General features: G+C 60.1%; 3 protein-coding genes across 7 annotated transcripts in view; 2 read left to right on the top strand and 1 right to left on the bottom strand.

Moving 5' to 3' along the window:
* The window catches only part of Fibcd1 (fibrinogen C domain containing 1), a 31,694-nt gene extending 27,175 nt beyond the window's left edge, over positions 1-4,519 (top strand). For all 3 annotated transcript variants that reach the window (XM_005321182.4, XM_078048418.1, XM_078048417.1), the window contains exons 7-8: positions 610-789; positions 1,264-4,519. In XM_005321182.4, coding sequence (XP_005321239.1) covers positions 610-789; positions 1,264-1,523 — 440 coding nt within the window. In that variant the 3' untranslated portion in view covers positions 1,524-4,519. The remainder of the gene's footprint in view (positions 1-609; positions 790-1,263) is intronic.
* A 4,264-nt stretch (positions 4,520-8,783) lies between these two features.
* On the top strand, positions 8,784-11,177 carry Qrfp (pyroglutamylated RFamide peptide). The gene is made up of 3 exons (XM_078044992.1): positions 8,784-8,900; positions 9,600-9,713; positions 10,608-11,177. The coding sequence occupies exons 1-3, from the start codon at positions 8,784-8,786 to the stop codon at positions 11,175-11,177; spliced, it is 801 nt and encodes a 266-aa protein (XP_077901118.1).
* A 4,788-nt stretch (positions 11,178-15,965) lies between these two features.
* Positions 15,966-27,876, bottom strand: part of Abl1 (ABL proto-oncogene 1, non-receptor tyrosine kinase) — a 129,948-nt gene continuing 118,037 nt past the window's right edge. For 2 of the 3 annotated variants that reach the window (XM_005321086.5, XM_078048415.1), the window contains exons 5-11: positions 27,048-27,132; positions 26,376-26,553; positions 24,602-24,786; positions 23,275-23,427; positions 21,990-22,079; positions 21,500-21,664; positions 15,966-19,455 (exon numbers count right to left, since the gene is read on the bottom strand). In XM_005321086.5, the coding sequence (XP_005321143.2) occupies positions 17,741-19,455; positions 21,500-21,664; positions 21,990-22,079; positions 23,275-23,427; positions 24,602-24,786; positions 26,376-26,553; positions 27,048-27,132 (2,571 nt within the window). In that variant the 3' untranslated portion in view covers positions 15,966-17,740. Of the gene's footprint in view, positions 19,456-20,134; positions 20,390-21,499; positions 21,665-21,989; positions 22,080-23,274; positions 23,428-24,601; positions 24,787-26,375; positions 26,554-27,047; positions 27,133-27,876 lie in introns of all 3 variants that reach the window. The other variant, XR_005734165.2, reaches the window with a different exon arrangement.

The raw sequence follows: 27,876 nt of genomic DNA, 5'->3' as shown, positions 1-27,876 counted from the left end.
GGGAACACCTTGGCCTCCCGTGCTCAGCCAGCGTTTATTGAGCACCTGCTATGCCGGGGCCAGCGTGGCCAGGACAGACTTGCTGCTCTCGTGGCAGCCCACAGGACAGGCAGCTGGGACCCCAAGGACGGACCCTGCAGGGAGACTGCCAACCCAGACAGGAGGTCAGACAGCCTTCCTGACCTGGAAATGAACAGGCGGTCACCAGTGAGGAGTGGTTCGAGTGGTCCTCAGCAGAGGGAGCAGGATGTGCAGAGGCTCCGAGGACAGATGAGGAGTGCGAGTTCCATCTGCCACCTGGGGAGGAGAGAGGAGGATGCCAATGTCCCCAGACTGTTCCTGTTTTTCTTCCAGCCATCCACTAGAGTGGGAGGCATAGCCCAACTTAAAGCGAGCAGAGAAAACCAAACATGAAAACCATCGGTCTCCAGGCTCCTGTCAGACACAGGCCTACAGGAAGAAGGAAGTAGCCCAGAGCTCTTAGCACCCACTTGGTGGTTGCTGCCTTTTCTTCACCAAACACGAGCTCAGCTCTTGATTCCCCTCAGTTCTCTCTGGGAGGCACGTCCCAAGCCCATGCCCTCTCCCACCATTCTCTTCCTCCCTCAGGGCTCAAGAGGATCCACGCCTTGACCACGCAGGCGGTCTATGAGCTGCACGTGGACCTGGAGGACTTTGATAACGGCACTGCCTACGCCCGCTATGGGAGCTTCGGGGTGGGCTTGTTCTCGGTGGACCCCGAGGAGGACGGGTACCCGCTCACGGTGGCTGACTACTCGGGCACTGCAGGTGAGGCTCCAGGCTACGCAGCGCCGGGGAGACGAGGTCTTGCCGGTCACACCTTCTGCACTCTGGGGTCGGGGTCAAGGCCACTGGTCAGCACCTCCAAGTCCTGTTTTGCAGACCAGGCAACTGAGCCCAGACCAGGAGTCAGGGCTCCCAGGGCCTCGCATCCCTGGGCTGTGCGTCCCCGGGCTGGGCCGTGCGTCTCTGGGCTGGGGCAGGGTGTGAGGAGAGGGGGTGTGGCAGAGCTGGGAGGAACTGTGAAGACCCCCTGGGGACACCCTGGTGGCCCCATGTGTGCACACGTGCAGGGGCTGGAGTGCATGAACATGCACACCTGTGTGTGTGCAGGGTGTGTGTACATGTGGGTCACAAGCACACGTGGCCAGCGAGCCATGCGTCTGTGCCTGTGCTCATGCCTGCAGGGCGCCTGGGCGCGCCTGGGCCCGTGTGCACACCTTTGTGCAAACTTTTGTGCAGGTGACTCCCTCCTGAAGCACAGCGGCATGAGATTCACCACCAAGGACCGTGACAGTGACCATTCGGAGAACAACTGTGCTGCCTTCTACCGTGGTGCCTGGTGGTACCGTAACTGCCACACTTCCAACCTCAATGGGCAGTACCTCCGTGGCGCCCACGCCTCCTATGCCGACGGCGTGGAGTGGTCCTCCTGGACCGGCTGGCAGTACTCACTCAAGTTTTCCGAGATGAAGATCCGGCCGGTCCGGGAGGACCACTAGACTGGCACAGTGTTCAATCTGAGTGTCCTCCAGCCACACTCCGTGGCACTGCCCCTACCCCCACCTGTGTCCACCCCTGCCTGCTGCTGAGAACCTTCTCTGCCCACCTGTGCATGGCTGACCTGCTTTCCAGGAGGGGAGGGCCAGGCCAACTCCGTCCCTAACTCCCAGGGGACTGGGGACACACACACCTCCTTGCCCTCCCTGCCCGCCCACTCCCTGTTTGGCAGCCTCTGCTGATGGGGCCTGGTGAGCTCCTCCACCCAAAATCCTGCCGCCTAGACCGTGGCTCCTGTGCTGTGTCCGCCCCTCCCAGCAGGGTGGGTGGGGTCCGCTGCGCGCCCTGGTTCTGGACGGTGCCCCCAGGCGGCCCCCCTGCTTGCCCGAACCCCTGGCAATGAGGCGACAGAGAGCGAGGGGCTCCAGCACCGCGGCCTTTCCAACAGACCAGTGGGGGGCGCTGTCCTGAGCCCAGGCCCGAGGCCCTCTGCCCTCCCAGCACCTGCGACCTTTCCCCAGAAACTGAGCCCTGCCATGCCCCAGGCCAGGCTGGGTACCGCTGCCTGCAGGGACCCAGGTAGGGGCCAGCTGAGACCCCACTCTGTGCCCCTGGGCCTCCAGGCCCTGGGCTTGCGGTGCCCGTGGTCTCCACCAGGCTCACAGGAGGCCCAACCTGGCTCCCGCCCAGCCTCCCTCCAGCCTCCCTCCAGCCTCCCTCACAGCCTCCCGCCTTCCTCCTGCCTGGCTGGCGGCCGGGCCCATCCCGCCCGGGACTGCAGCTCTTCAGGAAGGTCGCCCTTTGGGCCCTGCCCTGCTGAGGGTCGCGTGGCCTGGAGGGTCTCATGGACCCTTGGAGGCAGGCTCGGGGAGCTGGGGGCAGCTGACGCGCCCTGCTGCTGCCTGCCGACCCCCAGCACCCGGCAGCACTCTCCAGGTCCAGGGCTGGGGTTCCAGCCCTCAGCCGCCTGCCCGAGCCCTGGGACCCCGTGTTGGCACAGGACCAGCCCCAGGGCTGCTCACCCAAGTTCCTGCCTGGGGGATCTAGTGGGGGTCCTGGGGACGGCCGGCAGCCAGCCTGTGCCCCACCAGCGCCTCCTCCTCCTCCTCCTCGGTCAGGAGGGACCTGAACCCGTGACCTGAGCGTGGCCTGCTCCCTGCTCGCCTGAGGGTCCCGCCTGGCCGCTTGCCCTGGACAGCGCCTCACTGTGCCTGGCTCGGCTTCAGGAATGTCAGCGGCACGTCTGTCTGCGTGGCCAAAGCCCCAGGTCCTGGACAAGGCCAGGTGCTGCCCATTGGGCATCAGCTGGAGGCAGAGGCAGCCAGGAAGCAGCTCAGCGTGGCCAGGGCGTGGCTGGAGCCGCCAGAGCAGGTGGCTTCCCCTCTGCAGGAACCGGGGCACCAGCACCGTCCTGTGGCAGGGCCGGGCGGGCCCACAGCCCATCCTGGGGCTCTTCCATGGCTCCAGTGGAGCCGACCTCGGCTGCCAGCCTCGCCGGGCCAGCGCTGCCCAGGCACGTGCGCTCTCTGATGTGTCATCAAACAAGCCCCCGTGAGCGCCGTGCTAATGGAGTCGCAGATGTGTGTGGCGGGCAGCGCGGCTGCCCGTGCCAGGCTTGGCTGCGGCTCAGACTTGCTGGAGCTCTGCCCGGTGGGCAGCAGGAGGAGGGGCAGCAGGAACAGGTGAGGGCAGCCTGCAGGGGTCCGTCACTCCCCAGAGCACCAGGCCAGGGCTGGCACCACTAGGGGAGGTGGCCTTCCTGGGACTGGCAAATGGACACAAGGCCCGTCGCAATGAGGCATGTCAGGGCAGCAACCTGCTATCCCCATGTCCCCTGCTGGCAGAGAGCAGGCGGTCCTGGGCCACGGCCCTGGCCTTGAAGAGCCCACAATCTCATGTCCATGCAAATGGCCGCCCCTGAGATAGGAGCGATCACAGGAACCGGAGCACGCTGGGAGACCGTAGGGCCTGCAGAGGGGTGAGTGACCAGGCCCACTGTCTGGTGTGGGCGGAGGTCACCAGGACCCACGGTCATGGCACATAGACCTTGCCCCACTGGGCCCAATTTGATGGCCTGGCAGTGGGCTGCCCATGTCCCAGGATGTCACCAGCCAAACTCCCTCCCCTTTCCTGCCTTCCTGGTGGAGACGGTGAGCCATGCCTCCCACGGGGACCTGGGCGTGGCTCGCTGACTCCCAACGACTGTGGACATGTCCTCTGCAAGCCTCAGCCCAGTCCCCTGCTTCTCTCCATCCCACAGCATGAGGCCAAAGGCCACTCGGCTGGTGGCCTGGGCTCGCCAAGAGCAGAGGGTGGGAGGACCTGGTTTACACCTGGTGGCCTCAGCATAGCCAGGAGACAGTCCCCCAGCTGTGCTCCCTGAAGCTGCCCAGGAACGGGGTTCCTGCCCCGGGGATGAAGGTGACGTCGGCGGTGCCCATTGTCCTGGTGTCCCTCGCTTGACCGCCACCCCCCCTCACCCACACAGGCATCTGGTGGCTTGGCTGGTGGGAGACGGTGTCCTCTCTCCAGCAGTGATGCGGGGAATTTGCCGTCAACGTGGACAGCCACCAGGGACTCGGGGCCCTGGCAGGAGAGGGAGGAGGGTGGGCAGATGGGACCCGGGCACGGCCTGCTGCCCCCACAGATCCCCGTCCCCGCAGGAGTCAGGACGCCAAACCTGGAGCCAGGTGACCTCCCCAGCTCCCCCAGGGCCTCCGTTTCCTCATCTGCTTGCAGACAAGTTGCCCCGAGTCCGAATGGCCCAGGTAGCAGCAGACTCAGCAAACCCGGGCCTGGGGTCTGGCCTGAGGGGACGGGGGGAGAGGCCTGAGGGGCAGCTTGTCCCATGGCCTTCAATGCGCTGGAGACTGTGCAGGAACTCTGCAGGCCAGCCAGGCACCCCGTGGGCAGGGCACAGTGTGGGGCATGAGCTGCAGGGGCTGTGCACTGGGCGTCCCGTGGTTCCTGTCTGTAATAAAGTCTCGTGGTGACCCGGCTGCAGCCTCAGCCTGTGACCCTACTTGATGTCCATGTTACAGCCCAAGGTGGGCCAGACACCAGGTTTCCCAGTATCTCCCTAAATTGCTGAGGCTGGCCTCAAACTCGTGATCCTCCTGCCTGGGCCTCCTGAGTCGCTAGGATTACAGGCAAGGGGCCACTGCACCTGGCAAGAAGAAAGGCTTCTCTTTCTTCCAATGGGGATGGAACCCAGGACCTCGCACATGACAGGAAGCTCCCCGTCATAAGCCACATCCCTGGCCCCCCCACTTTCATTAGAACAGCCAAAGGGCTCTCAGGGCAGCTCTCTGCTCAAGAACTTCTGGCGGAGCCAGCCGGAGGCTCTGTGGACGATGGTGGCCTGGGCCTGGCCAGCAGGGGCGGGAGTAGCCACGGCCCCGTGACTGGGCTTCCCCCTCTCCCACACGAGCTGCCAGGGTCTGGGCTCCAGGGGTGAACCTGGGCCTGGGCCACCTGGCATCCCCCAGCGTCCTCGGGGTGACACCCTGCCCCGCGGGCTCCCGGGGCTGGACTGGCGTTCGGAGCACTGAGACTCTTGGGAACTGACCATCCCTCAAGGGCTGTTTACTCATGAAGACCAACTGTGGTTTGAGGACGGAACAATGCTCTGGGTTTACTGAATAAAATCTGATATTCGCCAGGCTCGGCGGCACTCACCTGTACTCCCAGTGACTCTGGAGGTTGAGGCAGGAGGATTGCAAGTTCAAGGCTGGAGTCTGCGTTCACAGAATGCCAGCCCACTCCGTCCTACCCCCACAAAGTGTGTTCAAACAGGGGCCTGTGGCTCGGACAGCCCCAGGGTGACAGGGGACAGAGATGGGGGCCCCTGAACAGTCCACACAAGCCGCATCCCACAGGTCACACCCACCCCTGGGGGTCTGGCCCGACTAGCCCCCCAACCTAGAACCAGCTGCTCTGTCGCAGCTCCCAGGCCAGCTGGGGGCGTCAGGGACTCAGTCCCAGGAGCTCCTGCCACCAGCAGAGCAGGAGGGAGCCGGGCAGCAGGCAGGCTGGCAGGAGGAGGGGACAGTGCTGCCAGAGCTCCCAGGGCCCCGCGGCTCAGCAAGGGACACGGCCAGGACACAGCTGGCTCGTGGCTGGGCCAGGTGAGGACCCCAGTCCTGGGGCTCACAGGTGGCTTCATGGGGGGCACGGGTCAGGGAGTCTGAGGGCCACACGCTCACGCCCGTCTCGGCTTCCTCACCTGGAGGAAAAAGGACAGGCGGTCCCCAGGACCCCAGGCCGCGGGTCAGCTGGGACAGGCTGGACGCGGCCTGGTCCACCTCAGGACGTCCTCAGCCTTTGAGGAGCCACCTGCCAGCCCCTGCCCCAGGTCACTTCCCCTCGGGTCCCCTGTGTCCACCCCGAGGCCGAAAGCCCCAGGCCACTGGCTGCCCTTTGCAGACCCTGCTGTGCCCATGGGCCCAGCCTCGCAGCCTGTGCTTCCAGGCGGCCCAGACGGGCACCTGTCCTGGTGGAGTCCCTTCTTGGCCCCAGAGGCCCCGCGAGCTGTGGCACTGCGGACACCCCTGCTCGGGAGTCGCGGAGCCGGCTGCTGGAAGGAGCTGGGACTGCCTCGGGAGCCGGCCTTCCAGGCTGTGGGCTGGGGGACGCCTGGCCAGTCCTCAGAGCCGGGAAGTTTGGCACCCAGCCCAGCATCTGCCAGGGCTCCGGGCAGGCCACTGATGCTGCCCCAGTGAGCCCAACAGGGCACTTCCTGTGCCCCACCCAGAGCCACAGGCCTCAGCCCTAGGGCCCTTCTTGGAGCCCAGTAGGACAAAGCTGAGTATTTCTTGGGGTGTGGGGTGACCTGCAGGGGCCCACACTGCCCTCCTGCCCACAGCTGGCCCAGGGCATCCTGCCAAGCACAGCTTAGGAACCAGGACCTCAAACTCTGCACCCCAAAGAATGAAGCACAGAGAGGTCATGTTGCTGGCCCAAGCCTCACAGCGCAGAAGGGATCTATGGAAATAAGCAGCCAGTGTCATCACAGCCAGCCCCCCACCACGCACTCACATGTGGGCACGTGTACGCAGGTCTGTGCGCAAGGTCTGAAGCCAGGGTCAGACCTGAGGCAGCCTGGCCAGCCGGACGCCCCTGCACCTGCAGCTGCAGCCCCTTCCTCAGGCCGCCAGGGACGCGTCCAAAGGCTGTCCACATCCCCCAGCACCCGAGACACAGGTGACCTGCCAGCTGGGTGGGGGCCCCTGGAAAATCCTCTGGGCTCAGTTCCCAGCTTGGTGTGAGCAGCCAGCCCCAGGCCACAGGAGAGTGGCCACGACTGCCCACTGTCAGCCAGGGCCAACCTGGGCCAGGCGAGGACAGAGGCCTGCGCCTCCTGCTGTGTCCTGCAGAGCTCCTCAGACGGGCGGGGCCGTCCTGCGGGGTGGGGGGGACAGGGAGGCCCACGCTGAGCCCCACACCCCTTGGCTCTGGAGAGCGGGCCCCACGGCCTCCACCTGCTAAGCCACGCAGCCCTGTGCGGTCCACTCTCGAGGGCCCCAGCAGAGCAACGTCCGGCTCTGCAGTGGTCAGTGGCCACATCAGGGCAGAGCTGATCCCGCAGGAAGCTTCCAGGGCAGGTCCCCCATAAAAGGAGCGGCCTCGCAGCACCCACCATGCAGCCCCTGTGGCGTCCTCACGACTAAACCCTCAGGGTCCCTCCAGGTGAGCTGGGCGGCAGGAGATGACCGCACAAGAGACAGACACCTTTTTCTTTGGGTCCTGTGACAGGTCCTGTGACCTTAGGGGTCTGCAGAGAGAGAGAGAGAGAGAGAGAGAGAGAGCGAGCGGAGCCCGTGCTGACCCTTTTATTGAGGAGAAGCCTTCAAATGAGGCCAGGGGTCAGGGGTCAGGGGCTGGCTCTAGCCTGTGGTGTCTGCTGTCAGCAGGTTGTCTGACGCCTGGCTAGGCCACACCCAAGGGCAGAGCAAGAGAAGGGGACAGGGCAAAGGGGTGGGATCACAAAGGACAGGAGAGTGTAGCTCCATTCCATGGGTGACGCGCCTACACCTGAAGACAGGCCCTCAGCTTCCTGAGCTGGGACGATGCCCAAGTCACCATGAAATGTAGTGATAGGTCAGAGCCTCTCGCTTCAGGATGGAAGACGGGGTCACTCAGTGGCTCCCCACAGTTGCCTGTGCCCCACGTGGATGGTGGCCCTGGGAAGCAGGTGGAAGCACACCCTGCCCATGAGCCACAGGGGAGAAGCCATCTGATGGCAGGAGGCTGGGAGTGACAGAGGCTGTGTCCCCACTGTGGGCACCAGTGGGGAAGGAGCAGGAGTCGATGACCACATGACCCACACGGCGCCCTTGCCACTGTCCACACTCTCTTATAGCCTGGCCTTGGGGTCCCCTGGCTGTGGCCCAGAGGTGGAAGGGATCACTCTCAGAGGGTGATCTCAGGGGGACGAGAGGGCCACGGCCACCCAGTGGGACAGTCAGCAGAATTTGAAAACAATGTATCACTCTGGGCCCGGTAGGGGAGCGCGAGGGGGGAGAGCCAGAGCGTGCCATTAAGGGACAGCGACTGTGGGGCCGGCCATGGGCTGGAGAGGGCCCAGCTGGCCCCACAGCAGAGCGCCCACTGCCAGCCTGGCCTCGGGCGCAGGCAGGTGAGGCGCAGCACCTCTCGCCTTCCTGGGAGAGGGGAACGGCCTAGGCCATCGCTGGCTTCATGGTGTGTGACTTCCTACTAGAGCAGCCGGCGGGAGTGTGGGGGGTGGCCATCCCCTCACCCCATCTCCTCGGAGAGCGAGGCTGGCCCACAGAGACGTGTGCGTTGGATTATTAAGAGTGGCCCCGGGGGCTGGGGATGTGGCTCAAGCGGTAGCGCGCTCGCCTGGCATGCGTGCGGCCCGGGTTCGATCCTCAGCACCACATACCAACAAAGATGTTGTGTCCGCCGAGAACTAAGAAAAAATAAATAAATGTTAAAATTCTCTCTCTCTCTCTCTGTCCCCCCCCACCTCTCACTCTCTCTTTAAAAAAAAAAAAAAAAAAAAAAAAAAAAAAAGAGTGGCCCCGGAGCTGCAGCCTGAGGACTTGAGGGCTGGTGGTGGTGCCCACGATGGGCAGCTAATGATGTGGCCACTCTGCTCCAAAGGGCAGCATCCGCCCCGCTCATCAGGCCACATCCTGTCGCGCTGGGCCTGCATTGTGTGGCAGCACGGCCCCCTCCTTCACCACCAGTGCTCCCAAAGGAATCCCAGGGTCAGGAATGCGCGGCAATCAGGCAGCATGGAGGGGGGACGCCTGGGGGCCTATAAAGCTGGCCTCCCAGACAGGGACCCCAAGGAGCTCCGCCAAGCCCAGTGCCAGGCAGGGACGCCCCTCCCGGGAGTAGCCGGCGGCATGGTGAGTACAGCCCTGTCCCGGCAGGAGCTGTGGGAAGGCCCTCAGGGCAGGAGCTGGGCATGGGCGGGCAGCAGTGGGCACCCGGAACCAGGGCACGGGAAAGGCCCAGCACTGGGGAGACCTGACCTGGTCCTGCCGCAGCCGCTCTGCCAGGGCCAGGCCCTTCTTCCACAGTGTTCTTCCTGCCACTTCCCGGGCGCTGGGAATGGAGAGCCTCCCTGTGCTCCGTGGTGAGGCTCCCCAGTTTCTCCCAGGTTCTTAAAGGGGTCTTGACTCCCCAAAAGGGGAGAGTGGCCACATTCAGCTCCACGTCGAGATGTGCCCTTTCCCGAGGCCTGGAGGGCACCCCAGGTATACCCCTCCACAGGAGGGGCTGCTCCGGGCCACATTCTTTCTACCAGGAGCATGGGCAGTGTGGGCCTGTCCCCTGCAGAAAACTGCCCACGCCACCAGGCCCGGACGGGAGAGTGAGAGCCAGCCTGACTGGTACAGCCAGCTCCTGTGGGGGGCTGCCCTGGCAGCCCCGGGGGGAGGGAGCCCAGGAGAACCTGCTTTGGGCAGGGAGCGAGTTTGCTTTGACGATTCTTTGAAGCTTCTGGCTGAGCTCACTGTGAAATGTTTTCAAGGAGCCGTTTCTGGGGAGAGCCCTGGGAGTTTCTGGAAGGAGCTCTTCTCCAAAGCGGGTGCTCTCTCTTCCAGCTTCAGAGCCACTACTCAGAGGACGAGCCAGCTCTGCTCACCCTCGGTCACTACCAAAAAGTCTCCTCTGGGCGAAGAGAGCGGCTTAGTGTCAAGGCAGACGCGTCCCGGGAGGTCTCTGTTTTAGACAGTCACACATGGGGGACAGCAGCAGGTCAGGGTGGGCCACACTTGGGTCCAGCACAGTTAGAAGCCGTGGGACCCTGGACGCTCACGTGGCCCATCTGAGCTGATGGGATGACACCCCTGATCTCAGAGGGGCCTGGCACCCCAAGAAACCATCCCAGCCACGAGAACCAGGCATTCAGAGACGCCACCTTCTGGCCCCGCACCTGGCATGATCTTTCTTCCTTTCTGGTGATTTCCTGCCTGAAAAAGTGGGAATGACACTGGTGACAGTTGACCCTGAAGCAGCAGCGTAGTCCTGCAGGGAAGGCTTGTAGCTCAGGCCCCGCATGTCCACTGTGCGTGTGGAGGATCGGTCAGGTCACCTGCTCCCCCCAGGTGAGTGTCTGAGTTAGGGCAGGGCCACAATTTCCTGCTCTCAGGAGCCACCTGTTCCTGCGCTAGAGCCAGCAGCAGAGGAAACGGGAAGCAGCTTACCAGCCCCACTCGCTGTCAAGTGGAGACAGAGAGACTGACACTTCTCACTTCCTACCCCGTGGCTCTGAGATGATAGGGCCCGAGAGTCAATGATTATAATGAAAGGAAATGAATCCAAATTCCCGCAGCCCTCCCGGGGCTGCCTGGGCACTGCTCTGAGCCTTTCAGAGCCTGAGTGTGACAGCGCTAAGCTGCTGCAGCAGTTGTGTGGCAGGGACCGCGGGAGAGTGAGAACCAGCCTAATTGGTACAGTCAACTCCTGAGCCTGCTAAGAAAAGAAAGGCCTGGTCCCCAAGGCTGCTTGGAAGCTGGGCTCAGGTGGGCCGCCCAGCTGGGTAATGACCACCCTTGGATGGTCACCCAGGCCTTGGGAGTCCGCTGATGGACTGTTGAGTGTGGCCACAGCACGGCCGTGACCCTCTCCCTCTCTCCTCTGGTCAGGTGGGGAGCCGTCTCTCCGTGCCCTTCCTCCTCCTGCTGCCACTGGGAGCCTGTTTCCCTCTGCTGGACACGAGGGAGCCCACAGACACGGGGGGTGCCATCGCAGCCGGTATGAGCTGGGCCCACCTGGCCCAGGGGTCCAGACCCCACTTTGTGTGGGGGCCCTCCAGGTGGCCAAGAGCACCGCACGCACAGGCCCCGCTTGCCAGGGCCGAGGGGCTGCCAGCCTCCGGTGGGGGGCAGGCTGGCCTCCGCCTCGCCAGGCAGGACGGCAGTGAGGCCGCGGGCGAGAAGGCAGGTGGCCCGTTGGGGAGCCTGGCCGAGGAGCTCAGTGGCTACAGCAGGAAGAAAGGCGGCTTCAGCTTCCGCTTTGGCCGGCGTCGGAGGGCCAGGCGTTCTCGAGGGGCGGCGCCCCACGTCTCCCCTGCCCTCCTCCTTCAGCCTCCGAGACCCAGACTCCGAGAAGACGGGGCGTTCCCGTCGTCGGGTGCTGAGCAGGGGACGGCGAGGTGTGCGCTTGCTTTTGACTTCTAACTTTGCTGAGGAGAGAAAAAGGAAAAGGCGAGGAGGAGCCACCAGCCTGCCCGCCCCCCCCCCCCCCCCCCGGGTGGCTCTCGGCCAGGGGGGAGCAGCGGCTGTGGGGCCCGGACGTGAGTGGCCGAGCGAGCGGCTGTGCGGCAAGCCGGGAGGGGGACCGTCACTGCGGGGTAATCGGGTTCCCACAGTCTCCAGAGGGGCGCCGGCAGCTGGCATTCGAGTGCACCGGCCAGCGAGCACATTCCCTGGGCACGGAGGAGAGACAGGGAGACCCGACACAGCAAGGCGACAATCTCCTTCTCCCCATTAACACGAGATCCCTGAGGAAGAGGACCTGCCTGGCTGAGCACCTTCAGACCGCAGCCCACCCCCCTGCCCACCCCCTGCCCGGCCACCCCTCTGCGGCTGTCCCTCCTGGAGGGCGGTGTTGGCAAGCCCGGAACCCCACGGGAGATGAACTAGGAAGGAACACGTTTTTGCTGTAGCAGGGTTGCATTTCGAATGCTCAGAATATGGATGTGTTGTGTGTATCTTTTGAAATAAAAGTTGTGACAACTGTGAAGTCATAATGAAATGCCGGCTTCTCCCCAGGTCCTCAGGGCCCCAGAAACTTCCTTTTCCTAAGCTCCGAGCGCCTCTGCTTTGGGGAGATGGAAATCTGCCGCCGCGCTGGCAGACCTCTCCTCGCATCCCCTTAATTGGCAGCTGGTCAAAGGTACGGGGAGCCCCGTGCCGGCTCCCTCCTCCTCCGCTTGCTGCTTGGTGCCGCTTTCCTCAGAACAGGGAACATTGGGGAAATGACACCCCACCCCCGGAAAGGCTGGCGCTCAGCCTGGAGTGGCTGCAGGCCCTTCAAAGGCTGCCCAGCGTCCCTGCGTCCCGTCCCGTGTCAGAGGTAGCAGTCAGAAGCTGCTCACTCCGGGGCTGCGCTGCTGAACTGAGAACGCCTATTGACGTTGCTATGGCAACAGCTCCCTCCCCCCCTCGGCACTGTGGCTCACCCCGTTCACGATTGAATAATTTTCCATTGAGCTGTCACAATTAATTGGTGGATTTTTATTAGCCTTTTAGAACCACCCTGGGCCGGCCCAGCTGGCACCTTGGAGCATTCCAGTGTTTCCCTTCTATTAGTGACTACGTTCCCCAGTAGCAGTTCTCAGTCTGCGGCAGCCGGAAAGCCACTTCATTAAGGCGACAGATCGGAGCCACAAAAGAACCGCCGCCTGGGGAGAGGATGGCGAGTGAGGTGGGGCAGCCCAGGGTCAGAGCCGTGCCCGCCAACGGAACACTGCCTGTCCCGGTGCCCACTGTGCCCACACAGAAACAGGCACCCTGCGGCCTTGCCGTGCACCCTGGGTCCTAGAGCTGCTGTGATAGGGACAAGCCAAGGGCACCATGGTCTGGGAGGCACATCCTCCTCAACTCTCGCCACTGTCTGAGGAAGAGCTGACCGAGAGGCCCCTTGGAGGGCTGGGGTGAGCTCAGCGGCAGAGGGCTCCTGCTGTGCCCAAGGCCCTGGCTTCAGCCCCTAGCACCACAGGAAAAAAGAACTCCTGCAAAGCATTGTGGTCATCACCTGCTACATGTCACTAGGGGGTGGACACAACCCCTGGAGCATCATCTGTAAGGATGGGCAGAAAGGGGCGATGTGATTCCGACTGGTTCCCTTGCTTGAGGTGTGCTCAGTCACCTGGGGTGCCCAGTCCACTTTGCGGGGGACAGTAATCTGGAGTGATCCTGTCCTGGCTCAGTCACATGCTCATCAAAGACCAGGTGGACAGGCCAGGCTGAGGCAGAGAGGTGCCCTGGAGCAGGTCCCCTGCCCACCTTCACTTGCCAACCTCCGTGCTCTGAGAAAGGACGAGCCCTTGGCCACTGGTTTTGAGAACCTGGAGGACGCGGAGCTGAGCCCTCCGCCCAGCCCTGCACACGCTGGGTCTGCACTGGCAGGTTTCCATCCAGCAGACTTAGCCTGGCCTCGGTGGAGGGGCCTGGGAAGAAGAAAAGGGGCGGGAGGCTTCAAAGCAGTGGCTGAGCTCGGCCACCCTCAGCATTAAGAGCCAATGTTTCCTCCGCCCCGTTTGCTTGAACACCTGAGCTCGCAGGTTGACCCGAGGGCTCTGACCTGTTCCACCACTGCCAAGACACCTGGTCGCACTTCCTCCTCAACTCCCAGTACCCCCCCCCCACACACACCCCGTGGTCCTCCCTGAGGAGAGCTCTCGTCCCCTCCAGGCTGGTGAAGGTGACACTCAGGAAGCATTTACTTTGGAGCGGGGATTCAGCCCCCTAGTGCCCAGCTTTCTCCCGAGCCTGGCGGCTCCTGCTCCTCTCCAGAGCTTCCTCCAGCTGTTCCCTATGTTTACTTCAGACACAGAAAGGGGCTCCTCCTGGTGTGCCCTTAAGTGGCCCGTGTCTGCCTGTTATCCCAGACTTGAGAGGCTGAGACAGGAGGATCGCAAGTTAAAGGCCAGCCTGGGCAACTTAGTGAGGCTTAGTGAGACCCTGTCTCAAAATAAATAAATAAAACGAATGGAAAAGCTAGGCACAATGGCCATGCTTGTGATCCCAGCAACCGAGGAGGCTGAGGTAGGAGCATCATAGGTTTAAGGCCAGCCTGGGCAATTTAGCAAGACCTTGTCTCAAAATAGAAAATAAAAAGGGCTGGGATGTAGTTCAGTGGTAGAGCACCTCTGTGTTTAATTCCCAGTACTAGGGGTCGGGCGGGGGGGAGGGAATGGAGAATACTTCTGTCTATAGTTTCCTGTATGTTTCAAAAATCAAAATTCTTCTTTTGGAGGGCGGGTATCAGGGATTAAACTCAGGGGCACTTGACCACTGAGCCACATCCCCAGCCCTTTTTGTTTTGCATTTAAAGACAGGGTCTCACTGAGTTGCTTAGGGCCTTGCTTTTGCTGAGGCTGGCTTTGAACTTGAGATCCTCCTGCCTCAGCCTCCTGAGTTGCTGGGATTACAGGTACGTGCCACTGCGCCCAGCCCAAAAAAATGTTCCTGGGGTAGCTGCTGTGTGAATAGGGGAGTCACCTCCTTTAATTTGGCTCCAGTGTGAAGACGCTACAGTAAAGAGGCTACTTGAGACCTCAGCCCTGATGAAGCCCTTGTCACCTGGTGCTGGTTGTCCCCTTGGGAATGCCCTCTCAGACTAGGTCTTGGACAGGCTCTCTAGCTAGTTACTATGGCAGGCACGAGGCAGTGGTGCTGGGTGACCACCAAGAAACCTCCTCAGCTTTTGTGCCCACTGAGGGCAGTGACCGGCCCTGCTCTACTGAAGGACAACGTGAGGGTTCCACATGGGACAGTGTCTCCAGGAACAGCCTTCATTGAGGTCCAGCGTGCATCACAACGTGTACTAATTCAAGCTGACCATGTTTTGTGGTGACACACCCACTAGCCGGTGACATCCAGGCTGACCCAGAGCTGTCCCCAAACCGTGCCCGAGCAGCACCACAGTGGAGCTACAGCTCGCCCCCAGCTGGCTCCTCCCAGGTCCTGTGTGGGCGCCGGCAGGTTGTGACATGGGCCACTCTCGCTGTGCCACTGTTACCCTGCGAGCACCCCGTAGCTTACCCTCTCCTCCCTGAGGAGCAACTGCACCATTTTCAGTGTCTAGGTTCCTGTTCTGTGACAGTGACAGCATCAACAGTGGCTGCCAGCCCCTTGGTGCACTGGGCCCCTGGATGCTTCCTGGTTCAGGGCCTGAGAGGAGGACGCTGCCCCCGTGCAAAAGTACATTTTTATGGAGGCAGAATACAATTTCTATTAGATTCTCAAGGGGTTCTAGCACCTCAACATGCTTAAGGAACCACGGTCTTAGACTGGCAGACCAAACTCAGTGTGGTGAGGTCAGGGGACATGTGGCAGGTCCTCGTTTGGGAGGACATGGGCTGAGGTCATGGGTCTCATTCGTGTCACCTGACTCACACAGATGCCAACACACCTGAGGACGCTGTGACGACCACATAACAGTCCACTTTGCACACAAGGAGCAGCCTCCAGCTGTGGCCGCCACCACACAGGTCCAGGTCTTTGTTTCAGACCAGTCCTGAGGAAGACCCTGCCAGCAGCAGGAAGGCCCCGGGAGGCCGGGTGCCCGACTCCACCCGTGAGCATCAGCGGCCCACGCCTGCTTGTGTCTGTGGAGGGAGCGGGGCCTGGGCCCAGTGACAAGCCTGGGGCTTCAAAGGCACCATGGGCAGAAGTGCTACTACCCACCTCCCCTTACCAGTGTCACCCAGCTTGGGTGGAGGCTGGTGGAGGGAGGGTTAGCAGCCCCACCCAGAGGTCCTGTGGAGGTCCCCAAAGGCAGGACACTTGTGCTCCTTCTTGTCCACACCAAGAAAGACTATGCCCGGCATAGCTGATGTGGGTGGGGCACATGGGGCTGTGGGTGGGAACAGAAAGTAGGTTTGAAGGAAAAGGAAAAAGGGACTCGGACGTGGCCTACTTCCCCACTTCAATGACCGTGGCAGCCTGACATGGCCAGTCAGATGGGGCCTGGACGGCGTGTGGCAGCCAACAAGTGCGGGCCAAGGACTCAGAGGGGCCAGAGCGCACAGCACAGCGAGTGAGTCTTACAATATCGGCCCCAGGACAAGGGTGACGCTGGGTGGGTGGGTGGGGCTGTCACTGTGGGAACCCGCCACCCCTCTGTTCCATGAAACAATGCTGGGTCTCAGCTCAGGAGCCAAGCCCACGGCACCCTCCCCATAGGTGCACAATGGCTTGGAATGACAGGAGTCACAGAACAGAGCAATGTGCCAGCAATTTTATAAACACTTATTTATTTCAAAAATACTACAGAGGAGAGATTTAGATTAAAAAAAAAAAAAACAAAACACAGTCATATACAGAAACAAAATGTACTGGACCAAGGGAGAGAAAAGGGTCACCCTGGGCATCCAGAAGGGAGTACAGTGGAAAACATTTACACGTCGTTTATAAAAGAGCTTGTCTATAAAAGAGTGTAATACCAAAGTATAAATGCAAAATATAGTGGCACATCATGGAGAGACCAGTACCTCGTGGAACGGGTGGTCGGGGAGCGGGAGGTGTGTGGCTTGGTCTCAAGGCCGCTGGCGGTGTGGTGGTGCCTCCCGGGCTGAGCCACAGGCGTCGGGGGCACTGTGAGGACCCCATGAAAACGACCCAGAGGAAACCATCTTTTCCAGAAAAGTAAACTGTGAGTTTAGGTGGTCGGTGTGCAAGTGGGGCCTCGTGAAGCTGCACCTCGCACCCCTCAGCTGGGGCCAGGCAGGCCCCGGCCTCGCCCCCGGGGCACCAGGCTCTGCACTGGGCTCTGGTCCCGGCCAGCCTGGCCTGCTCTGAGAAGACCCTGGGGTTTCCTGTCTGTGGCTTTCTCAACAGTCCCTGGTGGCCCCATGGGAACACTGGGCTAAGTGTTGCTCACGGTGATTAAATAAAAGATGTGCAGTTGAAGGTGCCTGAGCTGGGGAGGGCCTGGGGGAGCCAGGACATTCCTTCTGAGCCCGGGGCCTGTGGCAGCTCCTTTCTGGGCCAGGTGGCTGTGTGGAGGGCAGAGTTTTGAAATGCTCCAGGAGCTCCGAGCCCGGGGCCTGTGGCAGCTCCTTTCTGGGCCAGGTGGCTGTGTGGAGGGCAGAGTTTTGAAATGCTCCAGGAGCTCCGGAAGACTACCTTTCACCAAGGGGAGGCCCCATGACAATCTCCTGTGTCTCAGAGGAGCAGGGAGGGAAGGGAGACTGGTCAGAAACCCAGGCCTTTTGGGGCACCTGGATGTGTGCAAGGGTCCCCTGGCCACCACAGACCTGCCCAGGCCCAGCCCTGGGCTAACACCTCCACTTCTACCCCCCTGGGCACCCACTCAGCACTCAAGCTTTCTATCCAGGATTCGCAGTGCGTGTCACAGGGAGCCAGAGCTAGAGGCTGGGAGGACACAGAGTAAAGACCCCCAGCCTGACACTCTTTGGCTCCCCGCTGTTGGGCCTCCAAGGCTAGCTGGGTTTGGCACCCCGTGTTCCCTTGACTCCACAGCCGTCCCTTCTGCGAGAACTGGAGAGCTCACCAGTGACTGGAGGGTGGTGCAGCGTGCATACCTCTTGGGGACGGAGTTCTCCAGACAAGGGGCCCTCAGCGTGGAAGGTCAGGACAGCAGGCGGGCTCCCTCCAGGGGTTGGAGGTGACGGCACCTGGAGGCCCAGCTGGAGCAGGAGGTCCAGGGAGAAGCAAGGCCAGGGTGATCCTCGCAGCTGTTCCCAGCTGGCCTGAGAGCTGAGTCCAAGCACCAGGGGGTGACAAGCCTGGTGGGCCCTGGAGTGCCACCTGCAGTCCACAGAGAGAGGACTCCACAGATAGCAGGAGAGGTGGCTCATGGGGCCGGGCTGGGGAGGCGACGAGCAGGAGGACAGTTGGTGCACAACATAGGTAGTCGGGCAGGACTCTGTGGGACCCTGGTGCCCCCCTGGTGCAGAGCCCCGGGCCAAGTGCGGCTCACTGGTCCTTTGTCAGGCAGGGCAAGCCCTAGCAGGCTGCAAGCAGTTCCGGCTGGTGACCCCTGGCTCCTGCTACCTCTGCACAATGTCGCTGATCTCCTTCACAGAGCTGAGGAGCTTGCTGAAGTCCTGCGTGGCTGCGGGGCCACCCCCTGCCGTGGCCGGGCAGATCTGAAGCTCCCGGAGGCTGCTCTCCAGTTTGTTGATGGCCTCTCGGAAGGCGAACTTGTTCCTCATCTGCTGGATGGAATCCACGTAGCTCACGCAGAACGTGTAGAGGTTCTTGCCGGCCTCCAGCACTGCGCTGTGGCTGGCCATCTGCTCAGAGTTCCTGGTGATGGCCAGGCACAGGGCCTCGGTGCTCTCTAGGACCACGCTCTTCGTGATGGTGCCACTGGCGATCCTCTCTGGGGGCTGGCGGGTTTTCCTAAGTGATACGCGGGTTGATATAAGGGGGACGAAGGCCGTGGACGAAGGCTGGTCACCTGCTTGGGCTGAGGATGCTGCTGGCATCACAGAGGGGCCAGGGGCTGGGCTGGTGGGGGTCCCGGGAGGCTTGGTGGCTGATGGTGGCTTGGGCGTGGATGGGAGCACAGGCTTTTTGAGGCCTTCTCCTGGCTGGCTAGGTTTGGTGGTGTCACTGTTCACAGCATCTACAACCAGACTGGTGGCCTTTGCTTTTGCACTGACGCCCGTGTCCCCTGCTGCTTCCTGGCCTGGGCTCTGTGAGGGCTTCCCCATTTTCCCTGTGGAGGCTGGTGGGGGCGGGGGGGCAGGCTTGAGCTTGGACAGCCTCCCCTTGTCTCTCCCTGGTGACTCGGGGGGGTGCTTGTGCCTTCTCACTCTGGACTCCTCGGCCGGGGCCTTGCTGGGGCCCCCAGAAGCACCTGCCCCCGCCCTGCTGAGGGGGGGTGGTGGCTCAGCGGCAGCAGGGGCCCCTAAGGCACTGCCCTTCCCAGCCTCGTCCTTGTGGGGGAGGCCAGAGGAAGCGGCCATCATGACCTGCCGGCGGAGGAGCTTTGGAGTCAGACTGGGAGGGCTGGAGCCAGGGCTGGCCCCCGCGCTGTCTCTGAAGACCTCGTCGGCGGCCTCCTCGCTCTTCTTTGCCAGCCGCGGCGGGGGGGTCACTGTGCCTCTGGCCACCTGGTCAGGCCTGTTCTCGCTGGCCCGCTTTCGAGGCAGAGCTGGCTTCTCACTCTTGTGCCCTGCAAATGTGGAGGAGTCAAACTGCCTGCCGGTGGACTGCAGGTCCCGCGGCAGAGTAACGGACCGCCACTCGGTGTCCCTGGCCCCGTGGGGCACGCAGGAGGCCGAGCAGGACCGCAGGAAGCGCTTGCTGGAGCTGCTGCCGGCCTCCTCCTCACTGGCTGCCAGTCGGCTGCTGGTCAGCGTGCTGGACTTTTTCCACAGGTGGGGAGAACGGAAGCCCGAGCCCCCAGGCTCCCGGAAGGCTCCATTGGGGACACCAGCTCCATTGCTGGGCTTCGGGGACTTGGTGGGCTCAGCTGGGTCTGAGGGGGTGGGAGCTGGCGCCCCATTGCTGGTTTCCCGGCCGTCTTCCTCACTGACCGCTCTGCGCTCTGGCTGACCATCCATCTCCCGGAAGGAGCTGCTGCGCTTGGGAGGAGTTGGGGCCATTTTCTTCTTCTTCTTGATCAGGGCGCTGAACAGGTTGGTCTTCTTGTCTTTGGGGAGAAGGCGCTCATCTTCGTTCAGGCTGCCGTCGGGGGCACCGCGCTCTTTTCGAGGGAGCAGTGGAGACACAGTGGGCTCTGGGTCCAGGGGATCTGAAACACAGGGGAGAGGTGAGCAGCTCCGGGCCAGGAGCTCCCAGCGGAGCCTCGTGGGGTGCGGGCTGGCCGGGCTGATGGCAGGCTCTGCATCACTGCCCGAGCCAGGCCACACGGCCCTTCTCTACTCACCCCAGAACTCTCCCACTTGTAAAATGCAGGACGAGAAAACCCACAGCCCGTGAGGACGTAATTGAGACGATGACGGCAGAGCTCCCGGACCTAATTTCTCAACCACGCCACCATGGTTGTTAGTCTCCTTGAAGACAGAGGACCCAAAGTGCAGGATGGCCCTGGCCTCCTCATCTTAACACGGGTTTACTCTAAAGCTCAGAGTCCCTCTAAATGTCACTCTCAGTAAGAGCAATGACAAGGTCAAGCAAGGGGTCAGATGGTGGCTCTCAGGCAAGCCAGCCAGCGGAGGTTCCCACGAGGTTCCATCTAGAGGAGAGGCTGCATACCACAGGGGCACGCAGCAGCAGGCCGTGGTGTGTGAGAAACAGGGTGGCCTCTCAGGACTTCCCCGGGCATCCTCCACACATGAACACTGCTCACAGGAGGGCTCTTTCTCTTCTTGGTGGTGCTGGAGGTCACGCCAGGTCCTAGCCCACACTAGGCCAGTGCTCTCCCACTAAGCTACTCCCGGAGCCCCATACGAAACCTGCTTGGTCCTGACCTTGAATGATGGAATCCCCCTCAGAGGTGGCCTCGCGGGGAGAGGCTGGCTGTCAGCACCCTGGGGCTCAGAACAGAGGTGCAAGGGCGTGCCTGTCACAAGTCCAGGTGGCACACAGGCACCTGAATCCAAGACGGCTGAGACCTCCTCAAACTTTAAACCAGCAGAAGCAGGTGAAGAGGGAAATTCTAGGGGCCGGAGCTGTGGCTCAGTGGCAGAGCGCTTGCTTTGCACGTGTGCGGCACTGGGTTCGATCTTCAGCACCACATAAAAATAAATAAAGATACTGTGTCCATCTACAACTTAAATAAAGATTTAAAAAAATAAAGAGTGAAATTCTACACATCTGTCTCAGGGCAGGAGAGTCACCTGATATTCCTGGCTCATCATGAGATACACAGCAAAACACCCCTCAGAAGATCACCGATGGGCGTGAATGAACACGACTGTGGACCACTGGGCTTTTAACAGCGCTACCACGTGGCCTCTCCCCTCTGCCACTCCCCCGTCCGCAGTCATGGGACTACCACAGGATGAAGGCTGAGGACTCCAGGCAGGCTGTGGGCCGCAGCCTGCAGGTGGCCGGGGAGTGCAACTGCACATGGCCACTCCTGCGGAGGCTGACCCTTCCAGCCCTTCCTACTGGGTCTGTGGGTTCTGCGGTAAGTAAACAGCCCTTGCAGACCTCCACCAGAACTGGCTTTATCCTGCTCCTTCCTACTCGCCCAGGCTGGTAGCATCAGACCCACCACCAGCATTTGCCAGGAGCTTCTGTGAACCCAGATGCCTGGCCCTACTCAGACACCTGGACCCAGTGATGCCCAGCAGAACCAGTCTTCCGACTCTGGAGGCACCTGCTACCTTAGAGCGGAGCCTGGCAGGTGCACAGGAGCACTGGGCCAATGTTTGCTAATATCATCTTTGGTAATATCTTGAGGCCCACCCTAAACTGATCCCATCTCCGGGGTTCTCCTGGGTAAGTGTGCGACAAAGACACTCTTTCGGAAGCCACAAGGGAGAGGCTGTTCCACAGGCATCTGCTGGCTCCACTCAGCCCGAGTGGACGGCTCCTATTGCTGCCTTTACAACCAGCTGCTCTGTTTGGTCCAATATTTACCACTGCTGCACTGGCCCTGAAAGATGCCTCCAAATGTGGTGAATGAGAGATGCGAGGCCTCGTAACACCTCTGCCTTCTGACTGAGCTGACCAGGAAGCTGACGGCCCCTGAGGGATTCCCAGGGTAGGGTGGTGCTGTGCGGGAGGAGAGCCTTTCTCTGTCCAGAGCAGGACTCAATGAGGGACGCCTTCCCTCAGTGTGGGCCCATGCACAGCCTCCCTGACAGGGTGGGTGGCTGGGAACTTACCGCTCTCCCCCTGGCCCTTGGAATGGGGCGTCTCGGGCACGTCGGTGGCATCTTTGTGCTCGGCAGCCCTCCTGGAGGTCCTGGTCTTGGTGGGCAGCTCTGGGGCCTGCAGGAAAGTGCTCGTGGCTCCCCGAACGCCTTGCTTCCCCAGTTCCTTTTCCACTTCTGAGAATCACACAAACAAGACCCAGAGCCATCAGCGACAGTGCAGCTCAGAACGGGCTCCCCTTTGCCTTTTAAGACATAGTGGACATCAATGCCGTACAGAGAAGGGACACAGATGCTGAAGGAACAGCACTTTTTGAGCATTTTCCAGAACTCTGCAGGGCCTCCAAAGAGCCCAGTGCCAACACCTGTGGCCTGCTTTCTGGACTCAGAACACTTGCTGACCCGGGCACTTTTGCCAGAGGAAACTAGAGGGTGAAGGCTGGAGCCGTGTCTGGCAGCCCAGCCCCACGGTCACCCCACTGCAGGGACCCTGGGCCTTTACCGTCCGAAATACTGGATTCCTGGAACATTGTTTCAAAGGCTTGATGGATTTCAGCAAACGAGGGCCGGTCAGAGGGGTTCCACTGCCAACCTACAGAGAAAAGGCCGGGTCAGACCATCCACAGCCCTGCTAACAAGTGTGGCCAGCAACTCCTAAGGGGCGGTCTGGAAAAGGGACTCCAAGCCTGTTATCACATGGTTCTGTCACAAGTTAAAGTGACAAACGCCACTGTGTCCCATTATAGACATTAAGAATTTGAAAAGACATTACCAATTGTCAGGAACATGAACTGCAAAACCCTAGAGAGACACTAACACTAAAAACCACATTTATAAATGTATTTTCCCATCCCCACTGTCATAGGTGTTGAGAGTTAATAAGCCAAACAGCCTGCTCCTATCTCAGCCCTACTTCCCGGTTACCCAAGTCTGAAACTTCCTCAGTGGAGAAACACTATTAAAACAAGACCAAACGAGGATGAAGCGCAAAAACGCCAGTGTGGGAGCACGTGGCTGCTCTCAGGTGCTCCCAAGGGCAGTGCAGGTCGGCACTGCCTTTTCGGGATGATAACCTGGCACACTTTATCAAAATTTAAAACGCACACAGTTCTTTGAACAATGCAGCTTTCAGACACCAGGTGAGTGCACAGAGACCACACGAGGGTGCTCATTCCTGCCTTGCTTATGGTGGCGAGAACCACACAAGTACACAAACCACCAAAACCTGTCCCAAGAGGGCTGGAGGGACAGATGAAGTCACTGAATGGAAAGCTAGGCAGCTCCACGAAGACACAAGGCGGGGGTTGGGAGAGACCTGATGTCCGGACAAGGAGAGGTGTCCTGTTACACCCAGCGGAGCACAAGCTGAGGAACGAAGGAGCACACTCCTCACAGACACAGGAAGCACACAAGTGTACCGTCCAAATACATGTGCGTCGACACGCGTGAGCAGTGTGAAACTGCCTGGGTGGCACTGCCTGCAGATTCAGCCAATGGAGCGCAGGGCTCAGGCAGGCCCAGGAACCCGCACTTATCAGTGAGAAGCCTGGGTTTGGTATCCATCTATCCCATTGAAAAATGAGAACAAAACAACTCAGAGGTATGTCACTGCAGGAGTACAGAGGACTAAAAAAAGTCTCAAAATGTACATCAAGCTGCTGCCGTAGGGGCTTCTGAAGCATGGGAGCAGAGAGCCACGGGAACCCCACTGTCCGATGCACGTGCACTCTCCCAGCCCTGGAGTTTCTCACCCCCCAGGCTTTCTAGAACGTGCGGGGGAAGCTCACATGCTCGCATGAGTTCGTAGACCTTCTCAGGGCAGCCTTCCGGCCGCTCCATGCGGTAGTCTTTCTCCAGCAGCTCATACACCTGGGACAGGTCGATCCCCGGGTAAGGAGACATGCCATAGGTAGCGATTTCCCAAAGCAGTACTCCAAATGCTAAAAGAAACAGAGACAGGCTCATGGAGAGGTGTGAATTCTGGCATCCTGTACGGCAGACATCAGAAGTCACCCCTCAAAAGCAGCCCAGGGACTGACCTGCAACCCAGGCCCACGGGGCACGATGGGACTGTCTACTCCCACCACAGACCAAGCCAGGCTGAGGAGAGGGAGTGACCAGGTCAGCCCCTGTGGGAAGCAGCCTTTGCAGGGCCATGGGGCAGAGGGCATCACCTTCTTTCACAGCTCTGCGTCTGCAGCAGGCCACCTCTGGTTTCTGGGTATATGGGATTATCTCTAAGCCCTGGGCTTCCAACTCTAAAAATTTCACAATTTTTTTTTAAAAGACTTGAAATCCCATTTTCCACCAATGGACTGAGGACTCCTTAGAGGAGCATGATTCAAGTGTAGGCCAGGGAGGGGACCTAGACTATCTCACAGTCTCAGACACACAGAGGTGTGGAGGACTGTGAACCATTATTTGAATCTTGGTTCAAACTGTGAAAGGAAATATGATTTTTATATGATTGGAAATTTGAACGCTGGATATTTGATAATATTCAGAAATTCCACCAAGTTTGAGGGCAGCACTGTGGTTATGCTAATAGAACTCATCTCTAAGAGATGATACTGAAATATCTGGTGCAGAACATAGGAAGTCTGGGATTTGCTTCATGACAACGTGGGGCAGGGAGTGAGCAGGGTGGATCACACAAGACCACCATGAGCCAGTGACCATTACAGCTGGCTGACGGGTACAGGTGCTCATTCTGGCTATCTTCTTCAGTGTGTGCTTACAGTTATCTGAACAAAGAGTTCTTTAAAAAATAAACATAGGTAATTGCCACATGAGATTTGAGAAACAAGTGTCCTTTTAAATGCCTAAACCACACTAAGCAAAATTCCCTGCCCAGAGGAAAGTTCTGGGTACCTGTAGGGCCAGCTGGCTGCCCCAGCAAACCCAAGCAGTGAACATGAGATGGCACGGACACCAGCAGTCAGTAAGCTATCTGGGCTACCAGGGTTTGGAAAGAAAAAGGGAGAAAGGAATTTTAAAAGGAGAAAGAAAGAAAGAAAAATAAGACAGGGAATGAAGTAATGAAGAGAAAAAGAGGGAAGGCAAGAAGCCGGGGTGCAGGGGAGGCACTGAAGGCTCGCCCTGGCAGGGCCTCACCCCAGACGTCAGACTTGATGGAGAACTTGTTGTAGGCCAGGCTCTCGGGTGCAGTCCATTTGATGGGGAACTTGGCTCCAGCATGGGCTGTGTAGGTGTCCCCCGTCATTAGCCGGCTGAGGCCAAAGTCGGCCACCTTCACCAAGTGGTTTTCCCCTACTAGGCAGTTTCGGGCAGCAAGATCTCTGAGAAGAGAAGGAGTTAATCTGTGAGGGCCTCTGGCTGGCTCCAGACCTACCACCACTAGGCAGAGGTGCAACACGACACTGGGAACATGGAGTCTGGTCCCAGGAAGCTTCAGTACGTGCCAGGGGGCAGCACCAGTCCCTCAGCAAACTGCTGGGGCTCCACCACAGTTGAGAGCAGCAGAAGCTGGTGCTGGGAGCAGGCCCTCTGGGCCTTGACCTGGACCAAGTTAATTACTTCGGGACTCAGCCATAAAGTGAAGACAAGAGTAACCATGCTCACCTCTCAGGACTGCTGTGAGAGGTGATAAAACACGTAAAGTGCCTCTGCAGGCTCTGAGAGCACAGGGGCTTGTCTAACTGTGGCAACTGCTAGGCTGTGCCAGGCCCAGGGAGCAAGCCCTCAGCCAGACCCCCGAGTGCAGGAAACGCAGATCAGAGTGAGCCTCCCACACCTGGCCTGACTCCACATGAAGAGCACAGTCCAGCCTGCAGCACTCCACTCAGACTGGCTCCCTACTCTCCTCTACTTCCTGGTGCAACCCCAACACACTCTTTTAAAAACTCTCTCTGGCCTAATGCGCTCCCTCTCACCTCAATTCTCCCAGGAAGGTGGGTGTCTGATCTTTGGTTCATGGATGTTAACCATGAAATCCCAGGCAAAGTAGAAGGCAGGGGTAAGGCCAGGCACAGCTCAAGGCACTGCTGCAGACACAGCTTGGTCACCAGCAATGAGAGAGATTAAATACAGAGGAGTGGTCCTAACAGGATTTTGGTAAAGCACTTAAAAGTTTGCCTGAATGGAGAGGGGACAAACCTAGCCATGCAAGGCAAACCAGAAGTCAAGAAATCTCAATTTGCAGCATCAGAGGTTTGCTGTGCTGAGTGACAGGAGCATCTGGACTAGGGCTCATGGAGCATGGAAAATCCGCCTTAGGAGGAACTGCAGCATTTCACACGCACTCTCTAAGAAATCTCATGTAGAGGTTTCACAGTTGAGTTAACTGGGTAGGAAAGGCTGACAGTGGCATGGAAAACATCTCACACAAATGACTCTGGCAAAGCCTACCAGGTCCTGTCCTGTGGGCATCCCTCTTCTGAGAAGCCACGTCCACCTAGAAGTGTGACACCATGGCACCTCAGCTCTCCTGAAGGCCTGATGCTCCGGGCCTTGAACCAGCAGCCCCTAATTCAGGTCTGTACACACGCAGTTCTGACCATCAGGAAATGTCCCTGAACCAGGCAGCAGCAACCTGTGCACTGCTGTAACCATGAGCTCGAATGAAAGCAAGCTGCTGTCAGAAGAGGCATCACCGACAAACCTGGCCTTGGAGGAACAGCGAGTGAGCACTTGGTCCCCAAGGGAGCGGTGATGTCAGTAAGGACACCTCCTACGGGCTTCATTTACTATTCCACTATCCAAAACGGCTCTGGAGTGACATGATTCTTACTCTGGGGATGAGCTGCTCCACCGGTCCAGGGTCTATCCTGGATGATGCCTAGGGCGCTCTGTGTGTGTCTTTGTTCTGAGGCCTGGGGCGGCCAGCACTCACACCAGAGGAGGAGCCTGCCCGGCCAGGGTGGCCTACCTGTGGATGAAGTTTTTCCTCTCCAGGTACTCCATGGCCGAGGAGATCTGCGTGGCCATGTACAGCAGCACCACTGCGTTCACCTCCTGCCGGTTACACTCTCTCAGGTAATCCAACAGGTTCCCGTAGGTCATGAACTCCGTGATTATATAGAATGGGGGCTCCCGCGTACAGACCCCTGCCAACAGGACACGGAGGGCTTTGGCATGTGGCTCTGCCCAGCCGAACACACCTGGCAGGGCCTGTCTCAGAAGCAGATTCCGACTCTGCCCCTGTGCCCGGTGCCCAGCTTCTCACATGGTTCCAAGTACCTGCCGCCTGAGACCATGCTCCTGTGCCAGGGGCGTGGCCACCCTCTTCCCTCAAGCCCAAGAGCCTGAACTGACACAGGCAGAGACTGCCGGTGAGACAGGAAGGAAGGCCAGGCCCCACATCCAGGGACCCAGGCCACGGCCAGGCTGTCTGCAATGGTTATGTCACGTCCACGTCCATCTACTTCAATGAGAAAGCGCCTGAAAATCCCCAAGTTTCAGCAGCTAATAAGAGATTCACCTACAACCCCCCCCACACACACACACAGCGTGTGTCGCTCAAAACCCTAGAGGAGTGCTGCTGCGGGCTCTTCCTGTAGCACCTATGTCCCTCGGTGCTCCCTCTGCCGGCCCCACGTACCCAGCAGCTGCACCAGGTTCGGGTGCTTGATCTCCTTCATGACTGCAGCTTCTTTCAGGAACTCTTCCACCTCCATGGTGTCCTCCTGCAGAAGGAAGGGAGCGAACAAGACGTGGTGACATCACCTCAGCAGAGACATGCTCATGCAGGCAGGCACGCCTGATCGGCTCACATAAGCTGGAACCTCAATGTCCACTCAGCTGGGGCCACCTGGTCTACGGTCACGCTGCTATGGATGGGTGACTCCCCTGGAGGCACTGGCTTTCCCCTCTGTCTCAAGCTTGTGAACTCCTTCCCGGGGCCATGGTTCAAAGGTGGCTTGCACACGTGGTACCAGAGACACTGACGGGACCCTCCGCCCTAGGAGTTTGTTGTGTGAGAGGTGTGGAGCGGCTGCTCTCCTGGGGCTCCCGACACACCATAACCACCACTACAAGAATCTTTAGTGTTCTGCCTGGGGGAGGACACCTGGTGACAGAGTCTGTGCTATGGTCTAGGCGTGAGGTGTCCCCTCGTTCCTATGCCGCAGGAGGGACAGGATGGAGGACTGGACTATGAGGCTCCGAGTTCTAGTCCATCCTGGCTTGCAAGGACTCGCTGGGTGGTGACTGTGAGCAGGTGGGCACAGCTGGAGGAGGGGGACACTGGGGCCCTGTGTGGCTGGGGGCATTTCCCCTGCTGCCCCTGCCCCTTCTCGCTCTGCTTCCTGGCCACCACAGGGTGAGCGGCCTTCCTCCACACACCTCTGCCTCACCTCGGGCCGAGAGCAATGGAGCTGGCTGACCAAGAACCCAGGGCTCTAAACCAAGGTCGCATGAGCCTCTCCCGG

Source organism: Ictidomys tridecemlineatus, chromosome 4 (genome assembly GCF_052094955.1).
Source record: "Ictidomys tridecemlineatus isolate mIctTri1 chromosome 4, mIctTri1.hap1, whole genome shotgun sequence".
Lineage (NCBI taxonomy): Eukaryota > Metazoa > Chordata > Mammalia > Rodentia > Sciuridae > Ictidomys > Ictidomys tridecemlineatus.
This window is presented reverse-complemented; position numbering and strand designations above follow the sequence as displayed.

Coding starts and splice junctions, on each gene's coding strand:
- Qrfp (XM_078044992.1), top strand. CDS start 8,784: ATGGAGGGGGGACGCCTGGGGGCCTATAAAGCTGGCCTCCCAGACAGG. Junction 8,901..9,599: donor CGGGAGTAGCCGGCGGCATG/GTGAGTACAGCC, acceptor TCTCTCTTCCAG/CTTCAGAGCCACTACTCAGA. Junction 9,714..10,607: donor AGGCAGACGCGTCCCGGGAG/GTCTCTGTTTTA, acceptor GTGTGGCCACAG/CACGGCCGTGACCCTCTCCC.